The following is a 22,222-nucleotide window of genomic DNA, read 5'->3' as shown; positions in this document are numbered from 1 at the left end:
GTCAGTAATGGTAGATCCCAGGGAACTGTTTCACAAAAGCATCGTAAATCGTACGTAGTACGTAAGTGGGACGTAGGTAGTACTTAGTTAATTTTGGGTGTTTCACGAAAGCGACGTAAATTACGCAGCGTCGTATGTAACGTCGTAAATCTACGTCACCTCGGAGGTGGCGTAAATCTACGTCTAAGTAGCGTTATTATCTCAAAATGTTAGCCATATGAGGTTTGATGACGAACAAGTGCTTTAAAATGTTCATAAGAACACTGCATTTAAGGGACAGACAGTCCCCGGGACCTTCACGAATCGCAAAAGTTATATATATCCTCTTTTTCTTAATATTTCGACAGTGTCAATCTAAGGGTCTTTATTATAAATTTAACGAGCAATTTTTATAATTTTAAAATCAAAAAGGTTTATCATGAAAAAAGATCATAGCTTGTCCTTTAAAAAAAGTTAGATGATTATTTTTGTTTTACTTCCATTGACAAAGTATTAATCCATTGACAAAATTACTATGTCCTAATTTCGACGTTTCAACTAAATTGCATAATCAGATAAATCTGTGTTCATAACATTACTTCTTTTTCATTATTAAATCTTCAGTTTTTGCAGACGATATATCATATAGTCCGTCATAACGATTTTACTTTTGTTGTACGATGATTTGAAGTCAGAATAATGTATTAACAAAATTTGCTCTTTTTTGTTTGGAAAACTAAATGAATTAAACAACGAGTTAATCTAATAAAAATGTAATAATTCATTCCTGAATAATATCATCTTTGTCTGCCATTTTTGTTTGCCAGATTAGCTATTGGTTCGAAATACCCGGAAGTGACACGCAATACACTAAAAGGTGGTGTCGGAAGAACCCGTATCATGTTTTCTGACACAATCTTCTTTCTGTTAATACCAAACAACTTATTGTAAACATATATTACATATTTTACAACCCAAGTTATAAATAGTGATTCGAAATACCTAAAATTACTATATCTATCTATCTTTTTTTTCTTTTGTTACAAAATTAAATAAAATCTAACACCCCATGATCACAGTCAAAAAGAGGTTATTTCACTACAAAAAAGTATGGGCTTAGCAAATGAAGGCAATTTACTAACAAACTTTAAAATAGTAAATATTTGCAAGCAAATACAATAAAAATATACATCTTACGTAATGTTACATTACATTACATTGTTGCATAACATTACAATGTTGCATAAATTATGCAGAATTATTGAGTTATGCCTGCAAATTGACGGGTTTCTACTTGGCAGCTCTAAGAGACGTTAAACGACAGTGAACAATTCTAAAGGCGAGAACAGATATGCAACAAATCAAAAAAAAAATTATTTAAAAGCAACTGATCTTTAAAAATTTTGTAAATCCCGATCCAATTATAATTCACCTTGCATAATATATTTTTGAAATCTTGTTTAAAATATTTGACACGCAAAACTTAAGAACAATGATTAATTATATTGAAAGCGGGTTCCATGGTTAATCCGTCCACGATTCAGGAAAATGTTTACAACACGCATATCTTCAATGTGATAGACTATTTTCATTTTCTTGAGAGAGAACGAAAGAAAGATGAGTAAATTGATTTTTTTATATTCAATGCATAACGATTTAATATCTATTTTATGTAAATGATGCAAATAATTCAGTCACAGAATCGCTTCCTTTTCCCAGTTTTTCATTCAGCTTTTTCAGAAGTTCAATTTGTAACTTGTTCTTCTGAAGTTCCTGCTCGAGCACCTGGCACTGTAACTCGTGAACATCATCCACATTTCGCTTCCTTTTCAGTTTATTCTTCCTAAAGAACGATACATGGAATTCGGTTTACTGACTTAATTAAAAAAACAAGTCTTAAATTCAAAACTAAAACATTATGCATAATACTGTTTGGTTAATAAAGAATCTGGGGGAATAAGCCGAGGCAAATGCCCACGACCTTCTCATACCTCTAATAAGAAGTAATAAACGTACAAGTTAACTGGGCATTTAAACGGTGGACAGTATTGTCCAAATGAAAATGTCCAAAAAGGCGTAACTGTGCTTAAATTTTATAGTATTTACATATACTTTAAACTGGCAAATTTGAAATGACAATCATGTACTCATTTAAAGAGTTTAAATACAAAAATGTTGATTACTTTCTAAAAATATTTTATTTACTAATTTACCTCAGTCATCATATACAACCCCTAACGCAGGGGAGTCGACAAAGAGTATGGGGGAGTCGATTCCACCATTTGTAGTAGTCGATTTTTTCGCTTCGGAAACAGGAGGAATTTAGTTAACACATTTTGTAGGTATTTAAAACAAGTTTTTCCAAAAAAAAAAAAATGAGTGGCGTCGGAATCAAATTGAAAGTGGGGGGGGGGGGGGGGGTAGACTTGTACAAAATATTGACAAGCAAAAAAAGGTCTTTGGAATGTATAGATTTGCAAAAACAAGTTAGCGCCCCCCCCCCGGGTTCCGACGCCTATGATATATACCACACGGAAGACAGCGGTAGTCAAACCACTAACGTATAACAAGGGGACTTGTTATTCGTCACTGGTCATACTTTGTGTTGGTCATTGGTCCGAGTGGTCTATGTGTCTTCTGGTACAACTACTTTGCTTTTTCTTTCACAACAAAACACGCATTTGTAATGTGATTTTTCTGCCGATACAATTGAAAGTGAACTACATGCCTAGTTAATCGTTGAATCTTCATTAGGCGCACACTGTACGTTTGACTTAGCTTGTATTCTGCATTTTGAGCACAACTACATGCTTTTGTCCAGCGTATGTCCCTGTTGTGTTAACAAGACTCTCAAGGATTCAGAGATTGAACGTTTTATCTTGCCATTTAATAGTTTCTTGCATGCACAACAACCATCTGTTTACAATATGAAATCGTGCAATCTTAAAGAGAATAACATACATTTCATATTTTATAAAAGTAGTAGGAAACGCATATCAAATAATTTCAAGTTATTATTAGCAAATTTTTAATTATTAAGTAAAGAAAAGTAAAATACATTTTAACAATGTATATTATTAAGTATAAAAAGAAAATTACATTTTAACAATGTAAACAAAAAGATAAACAAAAAAACCCAAAACGCGTAGGATTCGAACACCCGCTTTTACAGTTACATTTGTTCAAAGAACTCGCTTACCACTACACCACCGATTCGCTTGTTAAGAGGATATAATATAGCTGATGGCATTGTTATCAGTATTACTCAAACAACTGGACTTAGCCATTTAAAGACCAATCTTAAAAATTAAAAGAAGAAAACTTACTTTTTACCATAGAGTGGGTTTTCGTACCATTTTTTGGAAAATCGAAAAAGATAGACGTTAATATGTGTTATCAATATTCGTTCTTTAAAAAATGGTACGATGACCCACTCTATGAAAAAATATAATTTGAATATCCGATTTCTATATCATTTTTTTGCCAAATTAGCATATAAGTATTTTGTTGTCTTAATAACAATTAAATATGAAGTTACTTTTTGTGGGTTATGGCAGCACTGAATGTATATGATTACATATGCTTAATGAATGTAACAAAAGTGAAATTTGTTAGAAAAAAAAATGTTAGTTTTTTTTAATGGACCTATGTGGCTTTTTGCCTCGGCTTATTCCCCCACATTCTTTTATCAATGTAAAAGTTCCTTTGTTTAGAGTTACCCCGATGCCTTTATTTTCATTTCTGCTTCTTCCCCACGCGTTATTTCTTCCTTCTCACAGCTAGCCTGGGATGGCCCAGGAGACTGAGACAGCATTGGGGAGGGGACAGCGGCTTTCTCTGAAGTGATTGTGTTCGGTGTTGACAGCCATACGTCTTCAACTTTGAATAAATCTACGTCTGAAATTAATGAATTGTAAATCGGACATATCCGCTGGAATTACATTCATTGGTGCTTACGAACGTGTTATGGCAATATTATTGATTGTCAGCTTATGAGGAGAGAGAGAGAGAGAGAGAGAGAGAGAGAGAGAGAGAGAGAGAGAGAGAGAGAGAGAGAGAGAGAGAGAGAGAGAGAGAGAGAGAGAGAGAATTAATGTACCCAAATTTTCCAGGTCAGTGTCAAAGCCACCGTCAATCCCTTCAATGGAAGTTTTCCCTATTATTGCGACAACCTGAAATAATTATCGACACTTCAATAATAAATTCCTAAGATGGCGTAACCTTACAATTTAATTTAGCAATAATGATTATATGTATATACGAGCCAGTGAGAAACGCGGGATTTTTTCTGCTTTATGAAATAAAATTTATTTAATCTTTTGTTTAAGGAAGAAGGGGTTGCAGTATCGAGTATGTTATTTTCCCTTAAGCTGAGCCAATTAAAAAACTCAAGTAACAGAATTCGATTTTCTCTAAACGTAACGTTATACATAATGCTCTCATCGATTTTAGAATTATATTGAAAATTTATTTCAACTTAAGACCATTTTAAATAAGAACCCATCTGGGAAAAATTTCTTTGTCTGCCCATGGACAAAATGGAATAATAAGATTTTTAATTAAGACTTGTTCATCACAGGCACACAGCAGCGTTTTTTAAAGGTGGGGGAGGGGGGGGGGGGAAGGGCCTCCTAATCCCAAAAATCTTGACAAGTAAAAAAAAAAAGGTGGAAATTTTCGAATCCCAAAATCTTGAAAATCCTAGTTCGTGGGGTAGGGGTACTTAGTATTCCTTTCCCTTGAATTTCAGTCTTAATTTCCTTATTTTCTCTTCCATTTCTTATAAATATACTCTGCCTGTATCAATGTGTATACTAGATTGTTTTCGACACATACTTTAAATATCATGCAGTCACATGTGTCTGTGCATGCTATACACATCGACACACTTTTTATGAAGATTGTTTTATTAATCCAATATTATCGATTTGTTTCAAATTTTAAATTTTGTTTAATTGATGGTAATAACTTGTTTGCAAGTCTCCAACAAAAATCAACTAGACATCATTCGCGAACCTTCTGACTGAGATCACTTGTGTTGACTGGGGTGGGGGCTGGTCCACCTCCCGTCTTGGACCTATCTCGCCGAAACTCCGCCTCCTTTTTCTTGGTTTGTGAAGACAAATCCCTCCACTTCTTGCATATTTCAGCAGGCGACCTCTCCTGGACAGAGACACTGTTGATTCTGTCCAAGTTGTTAAAACATCAATATTGAACCGAAAATAAATTACAAGTAAATTTTGTCCGAAAATTGATATATATATATATACATCATTACATGTATACCCCCCCCCCCCCCCCCCCCACACACAATATTCTATGTCGGTCCCAAAAATAAACTTTACAATAAAAGATCCCTTTTTGCTGTACTAAAACATTTTTTTAAATGGAAAAGACCGATACTCATTATGTAGTATTTAATGCATCAGAATTTAGATTTAGTCCTTTCTTAGATATTATTTTAATGACGCAATGGGTAAACATTAAAGGTCAAGGTTATCATACAGTTTTTGTAAACATGCAGACGCTGAAACGGCTTTTGATCATGAATGTCGAGCAATAAAAAATGTAAGTTTTTTAATCACTAAAACTAAAGGTTATGTGCAAACAAAGTCTCCTATAGATTACATATTGACATATATTAATTCTGTACCTTTGTCAGCCCATGTTACATGTATGAACTTTCACATGTAGATCTATAACATAAATCCGAGATTCCTTTGACAATAGACCCTCTTTTTTAATATAAAACGCAAAAAAGCTATTTGTATATGAGATATCGATGAAATCACTGAAATTAAACATTATCCATATAGATAAACAATTAATATAAATCGTGAAATATTTTCTGTGAGATACATACAAGGAACAAATGTCCTTCCAACATTTGTTTTTCTTTTGATTTGTGTTGACATCTTTGTGAGAGGCAAACAAGATCGCTCGATTCTTCTCAACTTCTTCCACCAAAATTTCAATCTCCTTAGCAGAAAAATTCTTTTTCCTCTCCTTTTTAATTTTATTGACGAGTTCGTCTGCCATATTGAAATCAACTTCCGGTAATTTAAGACGGACGTAAATACGAGAAAGTTACGTCGGAACTAAGTACCTTTTGTGAAACGGTCTTAACTAAGTGCGTACGTAGTACTTAAGTATGTCGTAACTCGTTAAGTAGTACCTAATTTACGATGCTTTTGTGAAACGACACCCAGGTACGTGAACTGGTGGACGACGTCCAGTTGGTAGTCGTCGATGGCTATTGCTGGCGCTGTGGAAGTATCCTGGCTTAGAATGTTTGTTTTCTTTAGGCTAATAGTCAAGCCAAAATCCTCACAGGCCATTGGAAAGCGGTTCTTCCTGGGTGTGGGTGACAACTGCTGCATCGTCGGCAAATAACATGTCCCGGATGAGTCTATCGCGGACTTTAGTGTTTGCTTTAAAGCGAGAGAGGTTGAACAGATTACCATCTGACCTGGTACGTAGGTAGATTCCTTCAGTCGATGCACCAAATGCATGTTTGAGGAGCATGGCAAAAAAGATACCAAACAGCGTGGGGGCGAGGACACAGCCTTGTTTGACACCGCTATTGATGCTACATGGCTCCGAGGAACTACCGTTGAACTGTACTGTCCCCTTCATATCCACGTGGAATGATGTCACTAGGCTCAGTAGTTTTGGAGGGCATCCAATTTTTGGGAGGACCTTGAAGAGTTCATTTCTACTGAGTACGTCGAACGCTTTGGTCAGGTCAATGAAGGATATGTATAGCGGCATCTGTTGTTCTCTGCATTTTTCTTGAAGCTGCCTAAGAGAGAAGAACATGTCGATCGTAGACCTCTTTGAACGAAAGCCGCACTGTGACTCTGGGTATACACGACCAGCCAGCTTCTGCAATCTAATCAAGATCACTCGAGCAAACACATTGCCGACTATGCTTAAGAGGGAGATGCCTCTATAGTTGTTGCAGTCGCTTCTTTCTCCCTTGGTTTTGTAGAGGGTGACGATCTTTGCATCCCTCATGTCTTGTGGCACGCTCCCATCTTCCCAGCACTCACATAGAACCTTATGTAGGGGTGACAACAGGGAGCTCTTGCACTGTTTAAGCAAGTCTGGAGGGATTCCATCGTTACCAGGAGTTTTTCCTGAGGCCAGGTTGTCAATAGCCTTACTTAGTTCTTCTAATGTTGGTTCTACATCAAGTTCATCCATGGTTGGCAGGCACTCAGTAGCTTCCAGTGCTGAGACAGTCACAGTGTTCTGAGTAGAGCACAGGTCTGTGTAGTGTTCAACCAATCTCTCAATTTGTTGTTTTTTGTCTGAGAGTACTAGGTTAGATGATGACTTGAAGGGGGGGGGGGGTGTTTTGCACTGAGTTGGTCCTATGGCTCTTTCAATACAATCGTACATGCCTCTTGCGTTACCAGATATAGCGGCTGTCTGGATGGTCTCGCAGAGTTCTTGCCAGTATTCATTTGCACAGAGTCTAGCCATCCGCTGGACTTTGCCTCTGGCAGCTCTTAGCGACAGAAGGTTCTTCTGACTTGGTGTTCTTTTGTATTCCGCCAAAGCTATACGTTTGGATTATATCGCAGGAATCATCACAGAGGACATTGCCTCGAACCAGTCTGTTGTCTTTGTTGTTCTTTTACCAAAGGCTTCCAGGGCAGTGCTATGAATGATGTCCCTCAAGGTTCCCCACCTTTCCTCGGTTGAGGTCTCTTTTTGTATGAACTCCAGTTCCTGCTCAAAGGTTTCTGCAAACTTCTGAGTAAGCTTGGGTTGCTGACGTTGATGCAAGGAATGCCCTGTTTCCGTGAACAGTGGAATTTTTTTGGTTGCATCCTGATTTTACAGCACACTAAAGAGTGGTTAGTATCGCAATCAGCGCTTTGATAGGAACGCGTGTGTAGAACACACTTTATAGAAGAATGTCGGACTATGATGAGGTCTAGTTGGTGCCAGTGTTTTGATCGGGGCGTTTCCAAGACACTTTTTGCTGAGGTTTGGTCACAAAGAACGAGTTAGTTATGCACAGGTTGTAGTAAGTGTATGGGCAGCGGAAAGGGCAAAAAATACATTTTTACAAAATGAACGATAAACTAAATTCAGCAATCTAAAATAATATTATCAACGGCCATAGGTGCAAAACCAACAGTCTTCTCTGCAAAATAAATGTACATACAATCAACCAAAGATATCTAAATACAAATCAAACACAAAAAGTAAAACCAAAAGACATAAATGTAAAACGAACATACATCAACATGAAACAAGCGGACGCACAAATAAACGCCAGGTGGCGTTTTTTGGGAAGCAATATGCGTCATCGATTATTGGAATCCGGGATGGTTCGCGCCTATTCTGTTTCGCCCTGAGATGTTGATATATTTATTATGATTTATTAAAAATTATAAATAATATTTTAATAACCTGTTGATACTTGTACATTTGTTCGAAATATTCATATTAAGATAAAAACATATGCATAATCAACTATCGTACAGTCTTCTATAAAAAAAAACCAAACACACAAAAAACAAAGTCATTTCATTATTATCCATCAGACACGTAGCATCGTTTTTGAAAGTGGGGGGGGGGGGGGGGCAGGCTCATCCAAAAAATCTTGACAAGCAAAAAAAAAAAAAAACAGGCACGTAGCATCGGGGGGGGGGGGGGGGGGAGGAGGGCAGTCCCCCCCCCCCCCGATGCTACGTGCCTGTCCATAAACATGATGGTATTCAAAAATCTGAAGGAAACATTTTCAAAATGCTACAAGACATATGTACTTTGTAAATTAAAATTTTATAAAGTGCATGTATCAGAATACTTCAAGCTTATCGACATGAATACTGCCATGTCTTATATTTTTTTTCAAACTACTTGTACAGGCAATGCATAAGAATGTAGAGAAATAAATCAAACTTCGTTATAGAAAAAATTGTATGCATTAATTTATGCATATTTCAATATTTTTATTTAGTTTGACTTTTGCTATAAGAATTTTAATTTTTTGATTAAATTTATATTAATTTTATAAGACTGGTAAAAAATAAATAGTGGATGCAGGGGAGGGGGAGTAATGTAAAGTTCAAGCAGATAATTTATGTAATTAAATAATGATCCCCAAAATAGAGCTATGCTAACTATATAAAATTATACATTTATAATTACATTAACATTCCCGAATTTTTCATAATAAAATACAGGTAATTCTCAAGTGAATGACAGGCTATAATTGTTATCACAACACAATTCACACTTCTTGTTCTGAACGATATAAAACGACATGGCTTCATAAAATTAATAAATAAAAATCCTAATCAAGCAAGCACGCTGTCTTGGCCGTGCATGACTGTTTTAATGGGGTTTTTAAAAAAAAAAAAAAAAACATATTTCAATTCTTGTATAGGTAATAATTAATTTCAGAGGAATAATAATACGAGAAAAGTATCTTAATACAGTAAAATGTTTCGCTCCGAGGCAGGTGCGAAACATTTCAGGGCGAAACAGAATAGGTGCGAACCATCCCGGATTCCAATAATCGATGACGCATATTGCTTCCCAAAAAACGCCACCTGGCGTTTATTTGTGCGTCCGCTTGTTTCATGTTGATGTATGTTCGTTTTACATTTATGTCTGTTGGTTTTACTTTTTGTGTTCGATTTGTATTTAGATATCTTTGGTTGATTTTATGTGCATTTATTTTGCAAAGAAGACTGCTGGTTTTGCACTTATGGTCATTGGTAATAATATTTTAGATTGCTGAATTTAGTTTATCGTTGATTTTGTAAAATTGTATTTTTTGCCCTTTCCGCGGCCCATATAAGTGCATAGTTCAAGCAAGCGTTGACCGTTCTTGTTCATATTGCCTACACCGAACTTACCAAGGCATGATGGCCACGAGTCATTGTCTGTGCCGACTCTGGCGTTGAAGTCGCCCAAAAGAATGAGCTGCTCTTTGTCAGGGATGTTCCTTATGACTGATGACAGCTTCTCGTAGAACAGGTCTTTTGTTTCTGGAGGTGACGTCAGTATTATTGCATAAACACTTACAAGGGTGATTGGACCTGTGGTGGTATTTAGGCGAAGGGTAAGGAGTCGTTCTGATCCTTCGCCATCTGGTTCTACCGTACTCAGTAGGCTGTTTTTGACTGCAAAGCCTACACCGTGCTTTCTTGGCTCATCAAAGTGTTTTCCCTTCCAGAAGAAGGTGTAGTACTTTTCCTTATAATTTTCCTTTTAAACTTTTCCTTCAACGTACCAGAGTCTGCCAGCCTTGTTTTCTGAAGAGCAGCGATATCTACGCTTTGTCGAAGGAGTTCATAGTTTATGTCTGCTGTCTTGCGCGAGCCGTCTATATCATGCATGTCGTTGGAAAGTCCCATCAACATTGTCCAGACATTCCAGTTTCCCAGTTTAAGAGCTGGTCTCTTTCTTTGTACATTTTGTTGCTTGGTGCGTATATTACAGTCTACAGTTCGGAGCATTCCTAATCCCCATGCACCCCATGAGGATAGCAGACTGTGGCGGGACAGTACCTTATTGACTGGGGACTGCCCAGCTTGAGGCGGGCGGTAACTGTCCAGTGAGACACGAAGGTCTCTCCCACCGTCGAGAACAACCCCTTGCGCCAAAGCTTTACGCCAATCAAGCTGCAGCTTAAAACCGGTAACTGCTGCTCTCTGTGTTGTGTCTACACTAAAAGTGAGGCTTGAGTGTCCTCTCCAGATGGTAGGATACAAGCCAGGGCGGTAAATATGGAGGACAGGCTGTTGCCCATGCAGCAGGTCCCCCTCTCTACGTCACTAGTACACCCAAAGGAGCAACAGGTTGCTACAGTTTGGCACTAGTGCCGTAGCAGGAGTTGCCAGTGAAGAGTTCGTGATAGCGCTGGACTGCCTTAGAGACTCCATCTCCGGATTTTCCTCGAGGTTTACTCCTGAAGCCTTTTCCAGTATTGGATATTGCCGCAAGACAGCGGAGGTTTGTGATCAGAGTTTTCCTTCCCCTAGATGAACTGCCTTCCCAGGCTAACGAGTATCATTTCCCCGAGGTAGCCTTCTCCTGTTGTTCAGTTTCTAGACCTATAGAACTGTTTGTGGTGATAAGAGAAGGGGCATGGGCAAGTCACTCGTGTCTCTTAAAGTATGAACTCTTTGAAGAAGATTAGGTCGTTCTTTCCTCAAGACACGTTTCCTGGACGACTTATCAAAATAGCTAACTACAGCGGAAAATTAAGTTGTACTGCGTGCGAGACCTAATAGAAGTTTCTAAGAAAGACTTGACAATGCAGTTCGGAGGCAATGGCGGTCACTGAGAGCAGGTCACGCCAGTTACACCTGACTGTTTCACTTAAATTCTCCTTTAATGCAAACACTTTGCCTATCAACACCCCCTGAGTCGTTTAATAGAACAATGATAGTATTTCTTTTCAAAAAGGTGTATTTTATATAAATTTCAAATTAAAATTTTAATCTTTCAGCTCAATGATGCGTGACTTTACAGTAATTTTCCTGGATAAATAGATTCAATTAAAAATATATGCTATGGCACTACTGGTGAGCATTCAAGTGGATTTTGCATGCAAGTAAAAGAAAAATTTAAAATATTTCAACTCCAAAATCGAGGAAAATTATCTTAAACTGAGGACTGTCGCATCTGTCCTTAAAGCCCCTTTCACAATTGGCGCACTTTACAACACTTTGCGACCGGATTTTTTTAGATTCGCACGAGCTCTCTTCATACGTTGCACGAGCTCTCGCATACGTTGCACGAGCTCTCGCATTCGTTGCATGTGTTTTAGTGCTCGCATCAAGTCTCCTCAAAATAGTGGACATGCAAACTACTCAGACGCGATCGAATGCGATCAAAATCATTGCAGTGCAAGGCACAAACATTAGTACGAACGTTTTACAAGGTTTTGTGAACTCGCAAGAGTGATGCATGATTTTTAAAGGTCATAAGATGAATTGCAGTTGTTAATGCGAGTATTGTGCTGCGACCATGAGACTGTTGCTCAACATGTTTCATAGTGGCAGGTTACATGTAAATAACAAACAATATTTTACAGTTGCAAATGTGCATCAGTAGGAAGAATTAGATTGAAGGCCTGTGGAGTCAACTCTAGAGTGCTTATGTCCTATAGTTTTATAGATTATATGATCAAAATTACACTCATTCATACTCAGGATTACTCACCAACACGACTGCATATTCGGATTTACAAGTTTACAAGTGGATTTTTTAACACGATTACCCTCCATATATATGTGTGCGCAGTGCAGAGAGAAGCCATGTTTAAAGTCCGAGAAAAACGTTGTTCGTTTAACCAAACTGTATATGAGAAGGATAGAGATTCCTTCAACTGTCAGAGTTCCATCAATGTCTATCATTGCATACAGAATGAGAGGAACAGGTCAGGGGAAATATGTATCCAGCCTGTATGGGTCCAACCAAGTAAGAACTGATACATTCTGACATATTAATAATACTTAGGCATTAAATAATTATACCATACTTTACTGAACACGAACATTGTATATTATGTTGTAGATTGCCATACACTATTTTATTTGCTGCTTATCTTGATTTCCTTTCATTAAAAATAAACGCTATTAACAAATATGTCCATTATGAATGTGAAACGTTGTCTAACAGATGTTACTCATGACACTCATAGTATTTAAAACACGGTTGTTTATCAATATTATCTTAGCTTGCTTATTTTTCTATTTTCTTTAAGTTTACAGAGAAAAAGACTTATCTCTGTCATAATCAGTACTTAGAGTAAACTTGATGTGACCATTTCATATTTAATGGCAAGCTATATTCTTTTATAAATATACATGTACGTCAGGTAAAAAAATCGGAGAAGGCTACAATATTGCGGCTAGTAAACATATATATATGTCTTAATTTAGTGAATTTATTTAACAGATTACTGCCCAGAATACAACACCGGGGCCAACACCCTCGACACAGTTCCATGTAATGAGTCCATCACTGGATCGTGTCCACACGCATTATTTCTGTCCAATGAAGTCTATAAGTGTAAGATTTTGAATAATTAGTTGATCATTACCAACAGTAGGCGTTTGGTGTAAATTTTTAAATCTACAGAAGATTTATAAAGACACATCTCTTAAGTTAAAAAATATTGGGCTAACGATAAAATTGTTTCGCCGCCAGCTGATGCTTTTATTGATTTATACTTCATAATTTGCATCGTCTGTGCATTTATTTACGAAAACAAAATATGTGACATTGTAAATCATATGAGAGGCATGAGAGTCACAAGATCCCAATTTCCAGTCACGAGTGTATTACGTAATTTGTAGGTTTTTAACAATATACCACTCTATTTAAACTTTAAACTGTGAACGTGAGAGGAAGGCGCCTTGGGGATACACACTATAATACTGTTTGAAGGTTAAAGTGACATATTCGCTCAAAAAGAGCATTTACTTTTAAGGTCACCAGCGTCACTCATGTGATCATGACCTATTGATATCTATTTTTGTCGATCACAATCGTCGTGAGTTTTGCGTCGTGCGCCCTGTGTTCAAACCTTAACTAAAATTGGTGTGGCATCTACAGAAAAAACGGAAAGTTAACATAAATTGGGAAATTTATTACCCCACCCTTTAAATGATATTACTTTGGGTAAAAAAAAACCTATAAAATTGGTATAGTTTTAACAAATATAATGTCGATATACACGATGTGGTACACAAAAAGGACGATATCGACATCAACATTAAACTTGAAATAGGTTGCATTACATATATGATATCAGTATCGACGAGACACAATATGATGACATCGATATCGTTCCTGTTATTTGTATTTGCCTATTTGATGTAGGCAAATATATATTGCTTTGAAATCGTCTACTGTATTCATGGTAATTTTTGCCCCAAATTTTACCCTTCTTCACTTGCAAACGGTTTCGCCCCGTCTTGAATTCACCCAGATACAATTTGAAATTGATACTCTTTAAAATTAACACAATTATTGAAAAATGTTTTGAATTCGCTTGATACAAAATAATGATTAATGAGTATCACAATAGTGAAATGATATCGATACGTTATGGTCGATATCTACACAAACTATAGATGTACAGTACAGATATGCAACGTTTCTACAGCAACAGATGTTGACATTGGCGAATCAATACTGATACGACATCTACTGAACTGTGAAGAAACTTCAGTTGTTGACATATTAAAACCAATGAAAGACAACATTGTTGCAAATGTTGTCTTAATAAGTGGTAATGGTGTTTGGCAATCTTGAAATAAAATCGATACGATATCGTCGATATCAATACTACAATATATAATATATAACTGTCTTGGACAAAACTCACAACTGGACATAAACTGCGCACAGTATATAATGAGCATGAAAGTTTCCAAAAATTTGAAATTCCTGGCTCCAAGATCAGGAGTTTTGGTGTTACAAGGGTGGGATTCTTGTGAGTCGCAATCCTTATGGTGTTCACGTGTATATTTTAAGTATAAATGCTTTGTTTGTGCAACATAAAGTTACATTGTATGGATTAAGGTAATGGATAATAAAAACTCTCTATTAAACTTATATTGTTCTGATATTAACTCCTTACATAATAATTCAGTAAAACTCGGTTATAACGAAGGACTAAAGGATTTACTTCATTATATCCGTAATTCGTTATAACCGTATAACGAATTTGTAATAATAACTATAGCGAATTCACTATATACATGTTTGCTTTCACCGGACTACAATTTTTGCTGATTGAGGCTTAAAATAGAAATTCATTCTTGTGATACCTTTAGTAATAAGATTGTGAATCGAGGATTTTATGTGAAAATAAATTCATCCAAACTATTATGTTAAAAGGTAGTTGCAGACTAATTTTAAACTGTAAAGAAATTCGTTATTATTCACCTCTACGGGACTCAAAATCAGTTTGCTATATCCGTTTATTCGTTATATACGAGTTCGTTATAACCATAAAATAAAATTTTGCAAAAAGTTGTTGAGAATTTTACCAGGGACTCAAAAAAATTTCTCTGTATCCGAGATTTCGCTATATCTGTGTTCGTACTAAACTTACTGTACATCTGTTCTTTATATGTAAGAATTTTGTTGTTATTCTAAATGTTTAACCCTGTAATTCACAGCCATATATTCATAAAATTTGAAAAATATCATAGTTTAAAATATTATCTTTGCTTTACCATATCATTGAAAACATTTCTGATGTTGAATAACAGTTTTTTAATGCACTTAAAACATTCGATAGTGTTTACATACCTGTATGATAGAAATATTACTCTTATAAAGTATTATCATATAATTGTAATGTGGGTCGTTAACTTCGTATTTACCGTCTTTTCTGCTATCTTTAAACTTGCGTGGACCAAGGTTCAACTGACCTTGTATAGTTATTAAGACTGGATTCCTCGTAAATAAGTCTAAGTCATAAAAATCTTAGATGTTTAAGGCTGATTATTATTCAAATATTGAGTTTTTCTCAAACCGGAGACAACCAATTTTTGGGAATTGATTTTAATCAACTCTCCTATGCAGTTACTCTGACAAACCGAAAGGGAAACAGTGTTTAGACCTAAGCAAAAATCATCGCTGCTGACGACTTAGTTCTTGAAAATAATAGAAAAATTCGATGTAACGTATGCTAAAGCATTGTTTTTCAAGGAAACTATCTATAAACACTTTGAAAATAGTTAGATTTATATAATACGAACAATTTAGATATTTTTGTAGTCTCATTTGTTCCTTCGCCAGAGTGTAATAAAGTCTCGTTCAACCAGACGCTCGGCTGTCTCCGTAAATTTCCGACAGGCTCTCTTGCTTGTCGGAGATTAACGGAGACAGCCGAGCGTCTGGTTGAACGAGACTAGATTTCGATATCAATAGTGCTTGGATCCATACGATTTTTAGAAATGTTTCGATTACTAATACATAGTTTGAAATCTGTCTTTAAATATTACACAACATGATCCATATGGGGTTTCTCGAAATTCTTGTCGGAAAAGTCTAAAAATTCATATAATAAAAGCGTGTGTAATTCAAATACAGACTAGAAACTAATTGCCACGCAAGATAAGTTGATTTTAAAATAGATGATAATCGATAAAATCAACTCCTCTCAGTACTTCAGTACTTTGATTCTGAATGTCTCTTTTACAATATAAATGTTTCCGATGCATTTTCTTTTGAAACCAAAAAAAAAATGACTGGAACTTTGCTTAATAATAAACGAGCTTATGTATTATGTTTATGATTCTGAAAATGAAAATTTATTCAAATCTTTGTTTTTAAAAATGACTGTATCATGTTTTATTTAATCATTATTTACCTATTTCATACAAAGGATCAGCTAATTTTACACTGTTTGTTTATGTTCTTCCTTACGGTGCTGAGCAATCCTCTTTGACGTATAATGTATTTTTTGATTACTGGCTATGAGGACGATAGCATGTTTATTGTCCCCCAAGACAGCATCTATTTCACGAGGCAAAGCTGGGGGAAATAGATGCTGTCGAGGGGGACAATAAACTTAATATCTAATATCGTCCGAATAGTCAGTAAATAGGTATTTTATTATACCGAAAACAAAACTTAATTCGTCGGCGATGCAGAATATCTTGTTGATAAACAAATAAAGAGCTATTGGACTTTGAATTTAACGTAGCGATCAGATTACGTCAAAGGTGTTCTGAGTTTCAAAAGGGGGAAATCGAATGCCACCGGTGAATAGATTCGATGACTATCCACTTTGGGCAGATAGCACGGAAACTATTTCATTGCTTGATAGAATAGCATGTTTATTCCTTGTAATTTTACATAGAAAATATTCACAGAGGTATAATTAAAATAAATGACCTCAAAACCTCAAAAATTTAATGATAATAGTAATGCAAAGATGAGAAAATAAATTAGGATTTTTAACCCAAATAAATTATGATATATCTATTTCACATAATAAGTATACTTAACCTGGTATTTTTAATCATAAAAGATTTGACTTTTAATTTTTTTTTTTATATATGGAATAACTTTGACCATTTGTGTGCCACGTGGTCGATTTGGGCCAATTATATATATATATCTACGTCAGTGTCGATTTTGGTCAATGTAAAGAGAAGTTGATCTATAATTTCGTGGTACGTAATATTGTTAAGTAGACATATAACGTAAGCTGTAATTTTATTATGATAAGAACCAAAGTGACTTAAAACCAAAACGTCCAAACTTTACTAAAATAACATCATAGTTCACGTCATAACGTCACAAAGCGGTCTAAGTTGTGCAAATAAAACCGGATAATATATTATTTTCTGAACCGGCATATTATAATTAAACAGGAAATCCATTCAATTTCTAGTGTCTCAGCGACTTGGCGTCAGTCCATCATATCATAAGATTTACTCTAAGGTTATCTTACGATTTTACTTTTGAATGACCCCATAAAATTTGTCATACGAATTATTTTTATTGTTAATGAATGGAGAGAGAGAAAGACAGACAGACAGCAGGACAGAACAACAGATATAGAGGGGGAGAGAGGGTGAGAGAGAGAGAGAGAGAGAGGGGGGTAAATCAGTATCTAAATTGTTAAATGCAATCGATTGAAATACTCATTTTAAAAATATAGCTTAAAAGCATTTCAGTGTGAGAGATGTTTTCACTGTAGCTTAGTTGCGGGAATGTCGATCTCTTCAAAGGCGTTAAATTGTTTCATTTTAGAAGCAAATATGTACATGTAGATTATTCATTGTTATTTTTAGTTCACCTAAGTTGAAAGCTCAAGTGAGCTTTTCTGATTACATTTTGTCTGTCCGTCTGTGAATTTTTCACATTTTCGACCTCTTCTCTAGAACTACTGCCCCAATTTTAACCAGACTTGGCACAAAGCATCATTGGGGAGAATATTCAAGTTTGTTAAAAAAAATAAAGGCCTAGTCCCATTTCAAAGGGAAATAATTAAAAGTTAATAACAATTTGTATTTTTTAAAAATCTTTTCTAATCGGCCAAAAAAGCTAAAACATGTATGGAAGTATCTTGGGTAGTGTAGATTCTATATTCTTTAATCATTATCCCATGAAGTAGGATTGGGCAACATTGGAGGTCAACTTTCTATATAGAAAAATTTTGAGAAAAATCTTTAAAAATCTTCCTAAAAACCAAGGGGTCATTACTAAGCCTTATGTAATGAAATAAGACGATTGCATTTATAAAAAGTCAGAAAAGTGGAGTCACATACATTAATTTGAATTTAAAATCAGAGCACCCAGCAGATTTGAAATTTGAAAAAGTTTTAACCTTGTTTTCAATTTAGATATGTTACAATATTTAGTGTATACTTGACTGAGTTTTACTTATGTTTTAGATTAAAAATTTAACAGAAGTGAAACTGAAACTTCAACGCCATTATACTAAATATCATTTTTAAATCAATACACTGTAGCAGCTGTCTTTTTCAAATTATCGATCAATTTTATTGTAGAAATATGTCCTTAAAAATCATGGACGTTTTAATTACTTAGAAAGCCTTTAAATTGCACATGTTTATTTTTTACGTTACTGTTTACTTGATATTACAGTGTTCCAGTAAGGTTTTTGATGTGTTGTTCGAGGTCTTGGGTAGAAAATCTGCTATTTAATCTATTTTAATAGACTACTGTCCAGAATACAACACTGGTGCCAACACTCTGGACACAGTCCCTTGCAATGTGTCCAGCGGTTGTCCCGACGTACTATATCAATCCAATGAAGTTTACAAGTGTAAGATTTTTTTTTATTATACCCGCACTTTCTAAAGAAAGTTCGGGTATATTGTTGTTACCGTGTTCCGTCCGTCCGCCTGTCACGCTTTACTTTCTCAAACTGCTCTTACATCTTATAAACCAGCAAACTGCACACTTGGACTTTGATTTGGGGTATCATGTTGTTTTGTAAAAAGGTTTCAAAAATTCTCTGTTAGTCCTGGGGGTCAAATAATTGGTAAAAAATGACGTTTTTTCACATAAAACCTTATTCGAACTCCTCCTAAGTTTTCAACAGCAGACAAATCATCTCTTGGAATATGTTTTAGGGTATCCTATAGATGCTCAGTAAGGTTTCGGAATTTTCAATTTTGTTCTGGGGGTCATTTAATGGCTGAAAAATGACGTGGGTTTTTTTTTTTTTACATAAAAACTGGTTTCAAAAACGTCATTTTGTTGGCAGTAGCCAAATGATCTTGTAGAATATAATTGAGGATGTCATATTGAAATGTGATCAGGTTACAGAATTTTTTTTTTATTGAGGGGATCAGTGGGCAACAAAAAATGACGTTTTTTTTGCAAAAAAGTATGGTTTCTAGAACTCCTCTTACAACTTCTGGAGTAGCTACGTCATCTCTTGGGATATAATTGGGGCTGTACTATAGATGTGCAATAAGGTTTTAAAAATTTAAATTTCATCCAGGGAGTCAAAAAGTAGCAGAAAATTGACGTTTATCACTAAAAAAAACATAGATCCTAGAACTCCTTTTATGATTTAATGGATAAACACATCATATCTTGGGATATGATAGGAACTGTTCCATAGATGTGCATTACGGTTTTGAAAAATTAAATTTAACCCTGAGGCTACCTACATACCTTTTAATGCCCTTTAAGGATCAAGAATATATATGGTTAAGGGGTGGGGATCTCAACCGTTTTCGAGATATTCGTGAACTTCCTGTTCGAGGGGGTCATGAACACCCCCGGGGCCAATGACCTACATACCGTTTGATGCCCCTTGACACAAGGAACAAGAATATATATGGTTCAAGGGTTGGGATCTCAACTGTTTTGAAGATATTAAGGGACTTACTGTTTGAGGGGGTCAAGACCACCCACAGGTCCCATGACCTACATAACATTTGATGCCCCTTGACATCAGAAACATGAATATATATGGTTTAGGGGTCATGATTATAACAGTTTCTGAGATATAAGGTAATTTCAAATTCCTGGGGGTGGAAATGACCCCAGGGGTCAGATCTACATTGTAATAAACCCTATATATTGCAAGTAACAGTCAATATATGATTATGAAAACCCTATATTATTATCTTTGTCCGTTTTCAAGTTACCATTTACAATAGAGTCTACGATTCTTCCTACAAGGTTCAATGTTAGACCCCACACCCTTTTGACCTCCCCCCCCCCCCCCCCGAAAAGTGGTTGTCTAACCCAAAATGAGAAAAATCAAACTAGGGTGCACAACTCGATATGCAGGCCTATCATATCCTAGAGTTTTGTACAATTCTGTTCAGCCATTTCTGAGAAACAAGTTTAGAGCAGGAAAGAAGAAAAAGAAGAAGACGAAGAATAATAATACATGTTTTAAAACCCGTACAAAAACAATAAATCTCCAAATTTCATTCGGGAGACTTAATAATAAAGATTAAATAGAGATAGGATCATCAAACATCAATAATTTAAAGATAATTGACAATTTCTGATTCTAAGGGGGTCAGGATGACCCCTTAGGGTCATGACTTACATGCCATAATGATCTGATGCACCATGACCTAAGGAGGAATAATATCTTTGGATTAAGGTGGGGATCTCAATGGTTTTTATGATATTAGATAATTTCAGGAGGAGAACTTGGGATCATGACCTACATACCATCTGAATTGCCTTGAACAAAGAAACAATAATATAATATGTACATGATATATGATTCAATTTAAGAACTCAGATATAGATCAATCATCTATGTTTTGTAATACTTCCTATGTATATATACATGTATTAGTTTGTGTTTTGTTCTATACTATTCATGTTCATGACTGTAGTATGGCTAAGTCTTATTTTAAATCATATTAAAAAATTGTCAAATATATGACTTGGAACCCCCACCCCCAAACAAACTCAAATATAAACTGCCCCCCCCCCTTAATTAACGAATTATCTATTAAAATCAAAATATAATTTGGGTGTCTAAAAACTTTTATAAACAGGTAAAAAATGTTATTCTTAAAAAAATTACATTACACCTTGCATAATTGATAAATGATCTACTGAGATATGATCAGAGGTCATATTTCTACCTTGGGATCAATAACTAATATTCATTGACAAGTTAAAATTAATAACAATAAATGATTCAAATTATAAATGTTCATACTCCACATCCACCCCCCCCCCCCCCATCTAACCTGGTTCTAAAGATTCAGTCTTCTTCATACCTTCTTACATGTGTACAGTCAAATTTTAAATCATTTCTTGATTGCTTTTTCTCTTCTGATGCACATTAACATTTTGGAAATTGCTTAATTCAATTTTGAAGATTTATAAACAAAATGTTATATACATGTGTATTCGCCTATTTGGGGCAATTGTAAAGTCTCCTAAACAAAGCAGTGTCATCATTAGGCTAGGAATTACCCACATGGATCAAACACTACATATGAATAAGATAAAATATTTTATCATTTCTAGTTCTAGAATGTCAGAGTGTCTCCAAGGGGGCATAACCTATATACAATTTGACGCGCAATATTTAATGACACAAAGAGCAAGAATAAATTATCTTGTTTAGGGATGAGATCTATCTCAGAAATTAACAAAATATACAGTGTATCATCATTTCCTATTTCAAAAAAAGGGGATGGGGGGGGGGGTTTAAAGACAACACCTGGGGTTCATTAATGTACTTTAAACCATATGATGCATCATAATGACATTAGAAGATATTTTGTATTTTCCTGTTTCGTGTGGTCAGAACAGTCCCATAAGGTCACGACCTACATTGTATTTGATGCATTATAATACATTAAGAAAGAACTAAATACTCCTTCCTTCCTATTATGACTCATATAAAAATGATAAGTATCTACATTTACTTATATGGTAATAAACAAATCTAATACGAAATTGTTTATACGGGGTCAATATGGGGTCAACTCAATACCATAAGTCTGACAAATTAAAAATTACTTTTGCAATTAAAATGACAGAAACTTTACAAATGCGATAGGATAGGTAACGATGATAAGCTTATTTAAATATTAAAAGATGATGATACAGTATGCTGTCAAAGGGAGATCACATTCAGAAAGTGAAAGTAGAACTTATGTATGCTGGCATCTCATTATATTGAGCTACTGCTACTACATGTATTACGCCTACCTATATTGGTCAACATCATAATGATAATCCAATTAAAGCACAATAATGAATTCCTTTAGCT

The 22,222-nt window shown here is 35.3% G+C and overlaps 2 protein-coding genes across 9 annotated transcripts in view; one reads left to right on the top strand and one right to left on the bottom strand.

Moving 5' to 3' along the window:
- LOC117684829 (uncharacterized) overlaps positions 1-22,222 on the top strand; it is a 76,900-nt gene that overhangs the window by 44,464 nt on the left and 10,214 nt on the right. Inside the window, exons 1-3 of one of the 8 annotated variants that reach the window (XM_066083639.1) lie at positions 11,733-12,432; positions 12,913-13,026; positions 18,668-18,775. In XM_066083639.1, the coding sequence (XP_065939711.1) occupies positions 12,111-12,432; positions 12,913-13,026; positions 18,668-18,775 (544 nt within the window). In that variant the 5' untranslated portion in view covers positions 11,733-12,110. Of the gene's footprint in view, positions 1-11,682; positions 12,433-12,912; positions 13,027-18,667; positions 18,776-22,222 lie in introns of those variants that run through there. The other 7 variants (XM_066083647.1, XM_066083642.1, XM_066083641.1 and 4 more) reach the window with 7 other exon arrangements.
- Positions 1,606-6,195, bottom strand: LOC105327890 (nuclear apoptosis-inducing factor 1). Its single transcript, XM_066083648.1, has 5 exons — positions 5,843-6,195; positions 4,996-5,164; positions 4,079-4,151; positions 3,699-3,876; positions 1,606-1,822 (listed from the first exon to the last, which is right to left on the bottom strand). Exons 1-5 carry the CDS (start codon positions 6,016-6,018, stop codon positions 1,648-1,650), a joined length of 771 nt encoding a protein of 256 aa, XP_065939720.1. The 5' UTR covers positions 6,019-6,195; the 3' UTR covers positions 1,606-1,647.

Source organism: Magallana gigas, chromosome 5 (assembly GCF_963853765.1).
Source record: "Magallana gigas chromosome 5, xbMagGiga1.1, whole genome shotgun sequence".
Classification (NCBI taxonomy): Eukaryota; Metazoa; Mollusca; class Bivalvia; order Ostreida; family Ostreidae; genus Magallana; species Magallana gigas.
This window is presented reverse-complemented; position numbering and strand designations above follow the sequence as displayed.

What these genes read in the sequence shown, in the direction of transcription:
- LOC105327890 (XM_066083648.1), bottom strand. Translation starts at nt 6,018, where the DNA reads ATGGCAGACGAACTCGTCAATAAAATTAAAAAGGAGAGGAAAAAGAAT. An exon ending in CACTGACCTGGAAAATTTGG is followed by an intron (nt 3,877 to 4,078) that starts GTACATTAATTC and finishes CATTAATTTCAG; the next exon opens with ACGTAGATTTATTCAAAGTT. An exon ending in ATGAAAATAAAGGCATCGGG is followed by an intron (nt 1,823 to 3,698) that starts GTAACTCTAAAC and finishes ATCGTTCTTTAG; the next exon opens with GAAGAATAAACTGAAAAGGA.